General features: G+C 37.8%; 1 protein-coding gene across 1 annotated transcript; it reads right to left on the bottom strand.

The window, feature by feature from the left end:
• Positions 1–82: 82 nt before the first annotated feature.
• LOC144642681 (pseudouridylate synthase 1 homolog) lies at positions 83–14,998 on the bottom strand. The gene is made up of 15 exons (XM_078501707.1): positions 14,645–14,998; positions 13,895–14,004; positions 12,426–12,519; positions 10,733–10,801; positions 10,198–10,264; positions 8,937–9,034; positions 7,833–7,860; positions 7,074–7,152; positions 4,627–4,672; positions 4,406–4,499; positions 2,893–2,963; positions 2,507–2,551; positions 1,685–1,759; positions 859–929; positions 83–392 (listed from the first exon to the last, which is right to left on the bottom strand). Exons 1-15 carry the CDS (start codon positions 14,888–14,890, stop codon positions 143–145), a joined length of 1,443 nt encoding a protein of 480 aa, XP_078357833.1. The 5' UTR covers positions 14,891–14,998; the 3' UTR covers positions 83–142.
• Between the last annotated feature and the right edge of the window lie 67 nt (positions 14,999–15,065).

Raw genomic sequence — 15,065 nt, 5'->3', positions numbered from 1 at the left:
GATGCAAGTTAGCAATACAGAAGAAAAGAATAAAATAACAACTCATTTAACTTACGGATGAGTTTTAAAAAAATAAAAAACATCCAGAAAAAAATTTCTTTTAATAGTTAAAAAACCAGTTTTGTCTTTCTCTTCAATAACGTTACAATCCTGCACTAACATCTTCTAATCGCTCAGATTGTTCGTTCTTGTCACTCTCCCCACCCTCGGTAACTTGTTTTGTATCACCACTCCCCCCTGGACAGGAGGGATCATCAGAGCTTGCAGCTTTGTCGGTATCTACTCTCGTCTCTTGCTTGGCGCCGTTCTCGCCAGTGGGTTTAGAGTGAATCTCCTCCATTCTCTCGTCAGTATAGGAGTGATCTGGCAAAGTTTTCAACCACCTCATCATTCTGCAATCAAGTCAAGGAACACAGCAGCTGTCTAATTTGCGCTTACCTGAAAGTTTAGTGAGCTATATCAAACATAGAAGTGACTGCTGAAGACTCAGTTATCTAGCTGATATTTAGAACAAACGACAGTCGACATAAATGTCTTTGTTAGGGTCGATTTACACGGTAAGACCTTCTTACATGCCATAAGCTTACGACAGGGACAGGCCTAAGACATGACTTAGGAACATTTACACGCGTACGCGTCTATCGATTGACAGGACGCGATTCATGGCGCAAGCGTAATTAAATAATTTTTAACAGTTTTAAAATCACTGAAAAAATTTTCGTGCGCTCACTGGTCGGGAGCTATAGCGATGGAAGCATAGACCATGAGGTAACTCATAACGCAATGCACTATCGAACTTTTGCAACAAGTGTTGACCCCTTGAATGAGGCAGTTAGCATCATAATATGTAAAGGATACACATGTTCTCTTGCTTCAGTTTCTATGATGTGTTTGTAGATATACTGGTCTTTAAACTGTTGTATTTCCTCCTGAAATAAAACAGTCGAAAAAGTCAGCAATAAGCTATAACTAGTGAAGCAATATCTTTCATCCTCCTTCAACTGTGTACCTCAATTTAAATCTACATAACCGATTGCTATCCACTTCCTATTTTCACAATCTCTACCAGGGGAGTAGCTAGCCTATAGGCCCGTAGGCTCGGGCCTACATTTTTTTTAGCCCGCTCGTATTTTTTAAATTGTACAGTAGAGAACAATTCAAACTAAAGCAGTCTCGCAAACAACCCTTTGCTGGTCAAGTCTCAAGCAAGTAGAAACTCGGGAGGCTTCTGGAGTAGCCGAGTGAAAGGTATGTGTTAAGACAAGTGCGTTTATATATTTAGCTATGAGTGAAAGTTGGCCCATTCTCGAGCAAGGTTCTTAATCGGTAGGATAACACCACCCCCCCCCCCCCCCCCCTACCTAGAAGCGGCCAGGCCTACAACTCTTCAGAAAGCTGGCTACGCCCCTGTCTACCCAAAATTGTGCAACTAAATTTCTTTTCTTGTAAGCTTAACGCATGGATCGTTTTGTGAGTTACAAGATGACTACTATATACATAATACTGGTACATAATGTCAAAAAACTGGAAGGATAAAAAAATATATTTAAAAATACTTAAAGTTACACACAAGTGTATGACTTGTATTGATAGTCAATACTGTAAAATTCGCTTCTGCGTTTCCAAGGAAACGTCTAACTCCTTACATCATGACGTCACTTATAATGACGTCACTGCGGCTTACCTCGTTTTCGTGCCATTCCATGGTCTCGTGTATCCCATCATCTCCATAGCGACGGTTGTAAGCTTCAAAGTGGACCTAAAGAAATGTAGGTTAATTAACCTTACTTAAAAGCACTGCAAGTTGTGATCCCTGTAATAAGGGGTAGTTTACACTGCAGAAAGCAATAATGTTAAAGAGTTCAAACTATCGGAAGGCTAACCAGTTGGCTACCATAATGTCATAATGCCGATTTGTTTTACTTTTAAAAGCTCAAAGCAGCGCGCCTTTCGAAGAGAAGGTGATTTTTCGGGACGGATTCTTATTCCTTCTCCTCCATAAACAGTGGGATGTGATAAGGCACAGAATAACAACAGATCGTGTTATTCAAGAACTGTAAAAATAACGGTTCGGATAGTCATAAGAGCGTTTGCTTATGCAAAATGTTTGAAATTACGTTCAGATGAGGTGCACACTATATAATTTACCCGTGTGATCAGTCAGTAATTTCAACACTGTATTTACAAACAACAATACGAATTTACTGTGCATAGCTGAAATATACTAAAAGCAATTTGCTCTTCTTTTTTTATATAAATCAAAGAATGTTGTAAATGTCTGTTTATAGTGGTCAGGCACTTAGCTTTAAGATAGCTAGTTTCCAAGCATGCAACTCAAACAGAAAAAGCAAATATTTAAATGAACATAGCATGGCTTAAAATTCCAACTGGCACAAGGCAGACCAGTTGGCTGTTTACAAAGCGCGTCTAGGAGTTGAATCACTGTACCTGAGTTTTGACCATAATTATTGTACATGCATAAAAACTTCACATGGCGCTTAATTACCTCATCAAGAAAAAGTCCTACTGGAGGTGCTTTGGGTATATCCACCTGATGAGAACAACACAATCATCTGTTACAAATGACACAAATACAATCGAAACTCTTTTATAAGAGTGACCGTATAATGAAGGTGTCCATTTTACAGAGCTGGAGTTTAACGAATTTTTGTCTCTTTAACGAATTTTTGTCTCTTTTCAACCGAATCAAGTGTCAGTACAATGATCTAATTTTTGTTATAGTCAGAACAAACGTTATTGTTGTATGAAGAACTCAGCCAGTTGGCACTCATAGTGAGGTTGGAACATGTGAAGTGTTAGGTTGAGAACGGATAAAACGATAAAAAAATTTCAAACCATTCAAACAAAACATGACTAAAATGTGAGCCATACCTTCTTCTCCTTCCTGCACAGTTCTATTGTACTCAAAGGTGCGACTCCACGGACAATTGCCAGTGCAAGACCTTAAAAACAGTACAAAGGAAAGTAGTCTTGAATAAAAAGAACCTTTTTACATGTTGATAGTTTTCACATAGTTTGCAAGGCTGTTCTTTCAGCACATTTTGGACATCAGTGTCACAAATTAATTGTGATTTTTTGTCTTTGCAAAGTGCTTTGTTTTGGAGATAAAGCATTTTGAAATTTGGCTACTCAAAAAAGGAAATTCAAATTTTTACTAGGGTAGAAAAACACAAAAAAGTTACACAAACTAAGCATTAGGGATATACAGACTTCATAACATAACGTTCTCTGGTTAAAAAACTTACTTACTTACGAGCTTTCAATTGCCAGTCTGCCATCTTTGACAAAAACATAAATAAAAAACGTGAATGTTCGCAATTTTAATTAATTATTTGTCAAAGAATGCAGACTGGCAACTCACTCACTCACTCACTCAACCTCTTCGTCCCGTCAGGGACATAAGGCTGCAATAATACTTCACCACCCAATCAATCAATCAATCAATCAATCAAAACTTTATTTATAGAGGGTTACACGTAATAGTTTTACAATAATAATTTGTGGCCCTCTCTGCAAAAAATAAGATCTACTATAAACAATAATCTATAAATAGTAAACTAATATCGAAAGTAAGTAATAAAATATTACAGTATTGATCAAAGGTAAATATAAAAAAATTAAAATATATCTAAAAGGAGTAAAAAATATTCTTGAGCTGACTTAATTTAAAATATTTATACAGCATTCCTAAGGATATTTAAGATGAAGAGGTGCGTAACTTAAGGGGGAGGTGATTCCAGCATTTACTGAGCTTTGGCTTGCGCTTCGCCCCATGATAGACCCATCTGAAAGCTCATAATTTCCAAGTTTTTAACCAGAGAATGCTCTTTTTTTATTTGTTATTATGTCTATCCTGATTACTCGTCCATTTTTAAAGAAAAAGACGGTGGAATATTGAAACAGTTACAAGTGAAGGACTCAGAAAATTAGGCTACATGTAAATTTCCACAAGATGTGCCAGGTGTCACGTAGCATTTAAAGGGACAGTGTCACCATGAATAAGTGCTACTTGAAAATGCAATGAAGCTGTTGATATTAATAAGAAATCCACTAATAGTAGCCTGGCATTGCTAAAACGAAATGTACTAACGCGAAAAAAAGCCGGCCAGGGCCTAAACCACGTCATGAAAATTGTCAAAAGGTGGTTTGGTTACGGAGGGATAGGACAGTAGCGCCCTTGACAGTGTTACTTGGAAAAAATCACTTAAAACCATTGATTACATTAATTTTATTCACACCTTGTAAAATGAATTTATGCCGCTCTTTATTGTTCAAAGTTGATTTTGTTGATCACAGAGTGCACCCTCACAATTCTATAACAGTTAAATGAGTTTACACAAAATCTTAAAAGAATTCTCATGATACTGCCCTTTTAACTGCTTACCTATCATTTTTCTGATCTGATGCAACATAAAACTCTGCCCTTTGACTGCAATTGTGATAAATTCTTTACCGTCTTCTTCAAATGGCTTTCCACACTGGAAAACAGAAGAACAAATTACAGCTGCAGCTTGCAACCCACCATTATTGGAAAAAGGCTACTGCAGAAAGTATGTAGCCAAGTGCTGATAAATGTGTGACATAAATTGTTAATAACAGTGTTACCTTAAACTTCATTATATATCTCATAGCACTGGCATCGTTAAATCTCCTGCAAGGAACACACAGTCAAAAATAAGCAAAGGCCAAAGGGAAATGAAAATTTTTGACCAGGAATAGTGAGGTTGGAAATGTGGTTGGTACATGGTGTTTTCTGAGCTCAATTTTTTTTGTCTTGTGTTTGTGCAGGTTTTTTTTTAACCTTTAGCTTGCTGTGCATAAATGTTCTTCTCTTCTCTTACTTTTGTTAACATTACATGTAATGTTGTGTGTTCTATCCATGTACAATAAAGTAAAATAAAGTTGTCTATCTATCTCTATCTATCTATTAAATAGTAATAACTTTTAATTAGTCATCACAGTTTGAGATACTGCAGGTTAGTCAAGGTTCAACATAGGTTACAGGCAACTGAAAACTGTTTAAGATGGTCGGAGTACGAGTTAACTAAGTTAAAAAATATAGCAGGGTTATTTTTGCAGCAAATTATTGAAAAAAATTTCCAAGGGAAATTACTTTTTTTTTGAGACAGCTGGAAGTTCAAGATACAGCGGATTCATAATCAGGTTCAGCGTTTATCGGTTTTAGTTGTCGAGTTTGTTGTCACGGTTGATTGATTGCATTGCTAGGCAAAATGACAGACGTTGCTAGGTGGAAATGACCAGGTTCTTTCTGTAAAAAAAGTATGCCGTCACTCGTCCAACGACTATTACTAGAATAGGTATTTGTGTCTTGGATCTTATTATGGTGATTGAAGATTAATTCTTGGTTTTCATGTTACGTCATAAAATTCTGAAATCAAAATTCACTAGGCCTACTGAATTTTCGTTGTCATTAGGCGAAAGATAAACTAAAAATATATCTTTTTGCAAATTTCCAGATCGATAGTGTCTTTCGTTTTTTAAACAGAGCATTTTGAATATTTGAGTTCTCGGTCGTATGTGACATCAAGCTGAGTGCCGTGACAAAGCTGTTTTGTTTGAAAAAAGGCCTTTCCTTTCCATTTTCAGCAGATTGAACATTTCAGATATAATAAGTGGTGTTTATGTGAAACTGTACTAGCTCATGAGCCCAAGATTGCCGCTGTTGTAAACAGAATTGAGTTCCAGATGGTTTCTCTGACATCACGGCGGCCATATTTGTGTCCCTCGGAAGGACACAGTTATGGCATCTCCATACTAAGCTTTATAAATTTGCGTGGAAAGGTTCGGCAAATAACTCACGAACGGTACACCGCACAGACCTCAAACTTGGAGAAATTGTTTATCTATTTATCGTCTATAATACTTGAAATTCATAGCTTCTTTAGTTGAATGGTTTCGAATTTATTTTTTGATTGCGTGACAGTGAAAACCAGCAATAAGATCCAAAACACGAATACCTCTTCTAGTAATAGTTGCTGGACGAGTTACAATGTACTTTTCCCAGAAAGAACATTGTCATTTCCCTCTATCAATGTCTGGCATTTTGCCTCACAATGCTATCAATCAACCATGACAACCAATAAAACAACTCAGACCGATAAACGCTCAACCTGAATCTGCTGTAAGTGAATATGAGATGGTGGAGTTCTACTGTATTGCTATACGGGGGGGGGGGGGTGAATAGGAAAACGGATCGACGGATTTTGAGAATATTTTCCCCCGGATTTCGGATTCAGAGCAAAATTTTTAACGGATTTGCGGATCCTGCAATTGAAGCGGATCGCGGTTCCATCCAATTTTTGGGCCCGGATTTTGGATTTTGCTTGCAAGAAAGTTCGGATCGCGGATCTCAACGATCCACAGAAATGCTTTGCTTTGTTTTACTTTTTGTTTTTTGGTCAAGCGCAAGACTTACTAAATGTCACGCAGTATGGAAATTGTAGGATTGTAGGATCAACAACAGATTTCTAATGTAGAGGTAGTAGTTTTAAGTTTATCGTTAATATGGTAAAATACTGATTGCTTCTTAGCCAACACAAAACAACTCCAGATGCTTTTTTTTCAAATCCTGGCAACAAATAAAATTTGGATTCGAAAGTTAGACCTTTTTTAACGGATCGACGGATTTGGTCATTAAATTACAACGGATCGACGGATTCGGTCATTAAATTATGACGGATCGGCGGATTTGCATACCCCTATTCACCCCCCTCCTATACAAATCTATTACGGGGGTAGATGTGTATACCCAGTGTTACTCTTGAAAACAGTGGTTGAGAGGAAGAGGGATAGCATATGTTGTGGTTCAATTTTACCCTTGGTACAATTGGGTATTTTTCTTTGTTCTGGTGTACAACATAATTATGATTATGAATATAAAACAAAAGAAAATACCAGATTGTACCAAGAGTAAAATTAAACCAAAACATGGACACTTATAACATCAGAAAGACAAATTAAGCTTGACAAGGAACATGCAGATACTGAATTTCACTTTTAGAACTCAGTAACAGTAATATTTATTCACTCACTTGCCTGAAGTAAAATTATGATAATTGTGTGTGCCAATGAATTTTGAAAGAACGGTATTGACTTCTTCAAGTTTCTCTTCTGTTAAAAAAAATAAATTACATATTGACCCACTGGCACCTGGAGATTTATGAAAAAAGCATAATTTTTTGGACAGTTTTGACATTGACAGTTTTGTGTAAATCTGCTCCAAACTACAGGAAACCGCCTTGGCAGCATGACAGTATGTATTTATTTCCACAAGCATCGCATTTGACAGCATTTTAGTTGACCTCAGGCATGCGCACAAATCAAAATTTTGAGATTAGTTTTGGACGAGAAAGTGCCCTTGTTTTCTATGAGTCATAATCAACTCAGCTGTGCCTAGTTGAATATTGCTCAATCTACTTGGGCTCAAAGTCTAATGAGTGTTTTACTGGAAAATATTCCACTGATAAAATTCATACGAAATTACATCTGGGACCACAGTGAAATACAAATGTATTTTCCATATCCTCACTAGTGAGGATATTAATGACATCATTTCCCGCTATTGTACGGCTGAATGGCTGTCAAACTTTGCCAATTGTCGGTTGAAAGATGGTGAGAAAAATTTAATGCCTTGAAGCTGACTTAAAATTGTTGACTAAGGGGCAGCAAAATCCGGACATGAAGAAGGAAACTTCACATGACTTAAAACAATTCAAGGAGTTTCTTGTGAAGTAGACCAAAGGAGAAAAGCTGAAACCTAACATGCTGCTTAAAAGCAATTATTTCCTTACCAGTAACTCTGTAGTTTGAAGTCGTTTGCTGTAAAGACAAATAAACTGAGAAATTACTACATGGAAAGTGAATGCATGTGATCTTTTTTCATTGGCCATACATTATTACAGAGGTAAGGTCTGCATCCCAGCCTAGTGGCCCATACTGCCAGAGCTTATCCAGGTTTCTGTAGCATGAAGTGACTAGGAGTATTGCTACTCCCCCCTAGATGGGATGCAAGTCCATCATATGGTTATCCCCCAGCATTACTTTGCCGGTACCCATATACACCTGGGTGGAGAGAGGTACAATGAGAGTAAAGCGCCTTGCCAAGAACACAACACCATGACCCAGGCCAGGACTTGAACCCGGACCACTCAATCTGGATCCAGCACACTAACCATAAGGCCACCACGCCTCCTATGCCATATTACACGAATGTACGATTAAACTTACAAATAATTTAGTGAGTAATTATAACTTCTTCATCACAATGATATTTGAATAAAATCATAGTGTGCATTTCTTTAAGATAATCCTGATCAGGAATTGAACGGATCCAAGATCAGTCAGATCATGGTTCATCAGAGGAAACTATGAATTTACTATGGGCAACGACTCGTCGGTTCCTTTGATGCAGCCACCATGATCCAACTGATCTTGTTTCTTTAATTTGATCCTGTGCCAGATGATCCCAATTGAAAGCACTTTCTGTTGTGTGATTATACTTTTTTATTTATGCGCCTAAAGAATAAAAGATGCTACAAGCATGGGATTTCACCTGTTGTATGACATCATTCACTGTATTAATTTATGTAATATTTATTTATTCACTATTGGGCATTTATTCATTTAATTTACTAATAATGATTAAGCTTGTGGTTGGATGAGACAGATTGCACTGGTGAAAATTCATAATTTGTTTGAAAAATTTTCATAATCAGACAAAACCAATGCATGTGTCAGAATTGTAAAAGGTTAGTTGGTCGTAGCTTTAATTATTTCCTTCTTTTCCAGAGTCTGAATAAATTATACATGAAACAGTCAACTTCATGTTAACTATAAGTCTATTTTCAATCCACCGGTATATCAGAAAATTTCTGGATGTACAGACTACGACTTACATAATCTTTTGCAAAAGCAAATGTGGGAGTAAGATACTCATAAGTCCTTCCTGAGCAATTAGATTTAGCATCAAAGCCTCTAGTTGTCCTTTTCATTGCTACAAAAAGAAGAAATGGTATAAAGCTTAGTAAGAATCATTACTTGATGAATACACTTCTACACTGCACTGCAACCATCAGAAACACAGATCAGCTCATCTTCCATGCCGGATGGAGACATCTGAGGTTTAGCTGATGATGTAGCTCTATATCTAACGAGAACCATGCTGTGTTTCTGGTTGGTTGCTACTTGCATAAAAGTTACAAACCAAACAACAGCCAGTTAGAAACACTACGAAAATTCTCAGTGGAGCAATGTCACTCATTGTGAAATTTTTTGAGTTGAACCTCAGACATGTCACACACTGGTGGTGGTCATCATCATCATCATCATCCTTATCGCGCCATTGGACGCATAAGGCCTCTACAGTCTCTCTCCAGCGGGAGCGGTCTTGTGCCGCCTTCCGGATCCCATTCCAGGTCAGGTGCAGGGACTTAAGTTCTTTCTCGGCCGACCTTCGCCAGGTTGTTCTAGGCCTTCCCCGTGCTCGCTTTCCCTCTGGTGTCCAGAATAAACCTTCTTTAGCCACATCGCCGGAGTCCTTCCTCAATACATGCCCAATCCAACTCCATTTCCTGCGGGTTAAGCTCACCATGATGTCCTCTTGTTTACAGATGTTTCGTACTTCCAGGTTGGATATTTTTTGTGGCCATCTTATTCCCAATATATACGGAGGCACTTGTGGATAAAAACCCTCAACTTTTTAACTACGTCCTGTGTTGTTTTCCAGCTTTCGGAGCCATAGAGAAGCATTGTCTTTACATTTGAGTTGAATAGTCTTAATTTGGTCACTGGTGGTGGTACATAACTTTTAATGGGGTGCTGTTTTGTAGCTAAGAAGATGGTCAAATTAGGCTTGTATACCCGCTTTCAGTGGTGTGTGCATAGTGGCGATCGTTCAACATCCATCTTTTGACGTCGTCTTTTGACATGCTGTTTGAAATAACCCAATCACATTCCAGTGTTTTTTCATGTCACTTCAATGGGAATGTTTTTGTCAGCCATTTCCTTTTCAAAAAGTGGGTGGCCAGTGGGGAGGGGAGCGGACAGCAACATCTCTTCCACAGGGAAGAATCAGATCAAGCAGGCAACGAGAAACTGGTTTTCTTACTAGGCTACACCCCAAAAAGTTCAAACACTGTTTTGTGTAAAATGACTCACCAATAACTCTGATGTCAGGAGGAAGATGTTCGTTGATCTTTGGTAAAAGACTTTGATTTGGTACCATTTGCACAAAGAAGGGAAAAAATGATGTTAGTACAGTGAATGAGCCGGGTAAGAAATACATATTGTGAAAGAGCAATAGACACCTACTGAGGCTAGACTAATCCCAAACAAAAGAACAGGACTGAGGTTGGGTGACCTTAGAGCTTCATTGACACTGGTGCTGTTGAGTGGAATTATTTTGAAGTAAGTTGACAAAAAAATTGGGAGATGATCTGTTATGAACAAGCCTTCAATCTAAGAAGAGAAGCTATGCTCTAAGATGAAGAAATTTATTTTTTAGTTGATGCTATGAATTTTGGATTCCAAGAACTGAGACTTACCAATTTTACCTTTGAATGAAAATTGTACATTCCGTAGTTTATTTTCTAATTAGTGTTACATGGTTTAACTTTTAATAATTAAAACAAAATAATTATTAAAATTACCCAGTCAGTATATTAAAAACAATTATTATAATAGTGATGCTTATCTTTAAAGACACAACTTGTCTTGCTGCTGAAACACCTTTGTCAGTTCTGGCACATCGCTGAAAGGCCATCTAAGATAAAAATAAAAAGCATTCCTGACCAGTAAGTGTCTTAACTCTGTAAATAGGTTAGTACTTGCATGTTATAAAACAAGAATGCCATGTATAATGTACTCTTACTATTATAAAGAGTTATGTCAGCAATCGTTATTTATCATATGGCTAGTGCATGGTGCACTGTGGTTAGCTAACTTGGTGGACACGATATACTATTAATAATCTTGCCTGCTTGGAATTAAATGGCTGCTATGTTCAGCACTTAAAATTTTGTCCTTTATCCTGTCATAAATGGGGCTTTTGTTTTTTTGTAAAGTGAAATCAAGAACTATTATATGTAGTCACTTGTGGTGAGAACCATAATATTTTAACTGCATATGACTCGTCTTCATTACAGTGTGGCTACTGTAACCGGGGTCACCCAGACAAAGTTAACCAATCACAAAGCAGAACTGAAACAAAAGATTTCTACATTTTTAGCTTCAGCCAATGAAATGTCGAGTACAGAACAAAGAAATTTCAACTTCTTCGTTCGCCACGAAAACAGATCGATACAAACTTTGGCCGTATGGCGGCACTGAATTTTTAATTAATTTCAATTTCATCCGTTTTGAACTTGAGTGGTTGTGACAGCAACATTTGGAAGGTAAATATTAGCGATGTTTATGTAAGAGAAGTTTGAAACTGTGTAAAAACGGGGAAAGAAATGACCGTATCGTCTGTGTCAATGGTGCGTGGCGGAGTTCGCTCGTGACAATTTCAAGTTTTCTCTACGGCATCATAACGCGACGGTCATAGGTTAGGCAAAGTGCGTGGCGTATTTGCAAACAACGAAGCACATTAATATTACCAGCGTGATAAATTTAGTTTTCTGCGATGTCCGATCGTTGAGTTCCACCGAAAGCGTATCGGCCTTATACATCCGAAAGTTTCGGCAATTCAGCTAGCTTGAATAAACACCCAAAAACATAAGCTTCACGAGTGAACAAATTGAAATTCTATTTTTATTTACTCAAACGACAAAAAAATGTTGGCATCGCCACTTTCACTGGTACGTTATACAGCGCAGAATGTCTTCCTTCGCTAGCATCACATGTATTTATTTTCCAAATGGTACAGCTACCAAAACTCCAGTTGATGCCGTAGATAAAACTTGAAATTGTCACGAGCGAACTCCGCCACGCACCATTGACACAGACGATACGGTCGTTTCTTTCCCCGTTTTTACACAGTTTCGAACTTCTCTTAAATAAACATCGCTAATATTTACCTTCCAAATGTTGCTGTCACAACCACTCAAGTTCAAAATGGATGAAATTGAAATTAATTGAAAATTCAGCGCCGCCATACAGCCAAAGTTTGTATCGATTGTTCGTGGCGAACAAAGAAGTTGAAATTTCTTTGTTCTGTACTCGACATTTTTTATTGGCTGAAGCTAACTTTGTCTGGGTGACCCCGGTATAGTAGCCGCACTGTAAGCCACTGGAGTGTTTACATGTGATAAAGCATGACGCTCGGCTGTGAATGGTTGGTTTTCAATAGCTGTGATTGGTGTATTTTGAGATGCACTGGGTTTTTTTGTTATGAGCTTGCTCCAGTGAGCAAGAAGTTATCAGTACGAGGGTGTACCAACACAAACCTTTCCTAAGCAGTCTTTTCCATCTTCAGTTATCGCCTCAGCCTTGTACAATGCATTAATCAGTTCGTCTTCAATAGTTTTTACTCCTGGATTACTTAAGATAAAAAATACCGTATTTTCTCAAATAAACGCCCCCGGCGTTTATTTCAAACTTGACTTCGTGAACCCGGCGTTTATTTGAAGCCGGCGTTTATCGGGGCCCGGCGTTTATTAACGGACAGGAATTTCTGCCAATTTTTCAGATTGATTTATTGTTACCGATCTTCGAGACCAAGAGGCATTTTGTCAAGGCGGGACATTTTTCTCTTCGTTCTACCCCGAAAAGTGTCCCTGGGTATCAAAAGGTGATTATTTCCCAAAGGTGCACTATTACAGATTGGATAGTTTATGTTGCAATCGAGATTTGTGACAAACAGAATATATTTACTTGTTAGCTTCCTCAAATAACGCCGGGACCTCGAACAAACGCCCCCGGCGTTTATTTTAAAACTAGCAATTTTGACTCGGCGTTTAATCGGGGTCCGGCGTTTCATCGAGAAAATACGGTAATAATAATAACAACAAATAAATTAACAAAATATAAATAAATAATATATAGATTTTTAAGTACATCATCAGCACTTCAAGCTATAAGTGTTTTGGTCACCATAGCAAGTAAAAAGTTGGAATGTTCATCAAACAGTGAACTTGAATAAGGCTTATGGTGTCCAGCTGTAATATCCCTTTCATTTTTAAGTGACCTGCATGTGAGGTGTCCTGCCTTAAAAAATCACTACCATTCAGGCAACCAGAATTTTCAAAAAAGATGTATTTCAATATTTTAATATTTTAAGGGCTTATTTTTAGAAGTTTCAATTTTTACAAATATTGTAATGCACAGGTGAAAATCAGTAGTTAATACCTGCACAATATAAGTTTATTAATTATTATTATAAGTTTATTAATTATAAACCAAAATTGTCATTTTGGGGTCTATTTAAAAGAACATTGCAAATTGGTTAATCTTGAAAACATTTAGCTTAAAGCACTAAGCATACTGTAGCCTCCTTTAATTTATCCCCAGAAAGTTATCTCACTTGAAAAAAATAAGAAATATGTCGCCCGTCTTGTCACCAGACAGTTACTGAATAAAACACTGCCTGGCAAAGATTAGGGCTGCTGATTTCTCTTGTCCACAACAACAAAACACAAACTCCAGTTCATACAAAGTTGTGTCACAACTATGGAAGTGGACATTGTCACAGATACACTGTGTGAGGAAGATCACAGCTTTATATGCTAGACTAAACTGACATGCCTTGACAATTAAGACTGTTTCTGCTGAACAATCAAGCAATAAAGGCAAAAATACAGTTACCTAAAGAGGATCATGGCATGGTCACAGTTTTTACGTTATTTGTACTGCACTAAACAGAGTTGGATAACGATAAAATACTCAGGAAAATCTGTGTGTTATATGATGTACTTACATTTGCATTCCATTGTAGCCTGCCCCACAGTAACACAACAGCAAGGCGCACTTCTTCTTTCTAATTTTAGGAGGAGAAATTGCATTCTCTTGTTTGCTATCCTCAGCTGCCTGTGAATAAAATTAAGATCATTATTAAAGTTTAGCATGCTTCCGCTCGCTGTCGCGGCTTTGCCGCTACCCTGCGGCTACATGTACACTGCTTACGTGTTGGGGTTATGTCGCTCCCGTGTCGCTCTTGTGCCTGCCCCACAGGTGGCAGGATCAAGATGTTTTTTCCCAATATTTCGTTTTCTTTTTTTCATTAAGGTTTCCAATCAAATCTCTTGAGTGTCGTTGTCTAATACCTAACAATGCAGAGCAATTATGAAGGTATGTGTGATTCCCTCGGTTTTGTCTCGGTTTCGTCTTGTGCTTCACTCATTCCTCCCAAGGTCAACACACAGGCAAGCCACATGCACTACCCGTATGTCTGCCTTGTCAAACCCACAACCGATGTGCATATGATTTCAGGCAGTACCCTACCTGCCCAACAAATTAATGCAGACTGCTGACCTGTAGACTTGCAAAATTGTTTCCAGTAAATGTTGTGATACCATAACTGTAAACAGTTTAAACGGAGCTTTACTCAGGCTAACCAGGGCGCAAGTCTGAGGGCCAGTCTGCAGTCTGCATTTGTCGCACACCATGTTGGAGCTCAGCTACATGTAAGCTTATTAAAAGTCAGGGCAAAATGGAAGATTGAACATACCTTATCGCCAAGTTCTATTTTCAGTTTCTTGTTTGGGGTATCGTCTTCCACCTTGATGTCATCATGCAGGGATCTTTTCAGACTGCCACTGTCCTCAGAAGTCTTGGGACAATTCATTGAAGAAATCTCCTCAACCTTGCACGTGCTGTTGTCCGCCATCTTGTCTAGAAGCGCAGCTAAATATCTTAATTTTGTAACATGTGGCTTGAATATTTTACGTAAAAACAAGGAAAGAAAACTTGTCATACAATGAGACGGACAAACTTTCTCTAAAACTAGAGAAAAATGACGTTGAATATTAAATTTCTATTGGAAATATCAGATCTTGGAAATCAACCATCGAGTGAATGATGAGCCCACAGTTCAGTTTATCCAGCAGGTTTACCTGTTGAAGGAAGCTACTTCATGTAAGATTTAAGTT

Source organism: Oculina patagonica, chromosome 2, assembly GCF_052425735.1.
Source record: "Oculina patagonica isolate OP01 chromosome 2, crgOcupat, whole genome shotgun sequence".
Classification (NCBI taxonomy): Eukaryota; Metazoa; Cnidaria; class Anthozoa; order Scleractinia; family Oculinidae; genus Oculina; species Oculina patagonica.
Note: the sequence above shows the minus strand (reverse complement) of the source record. Positions and strands in the feature narration are given on the sequence as shown.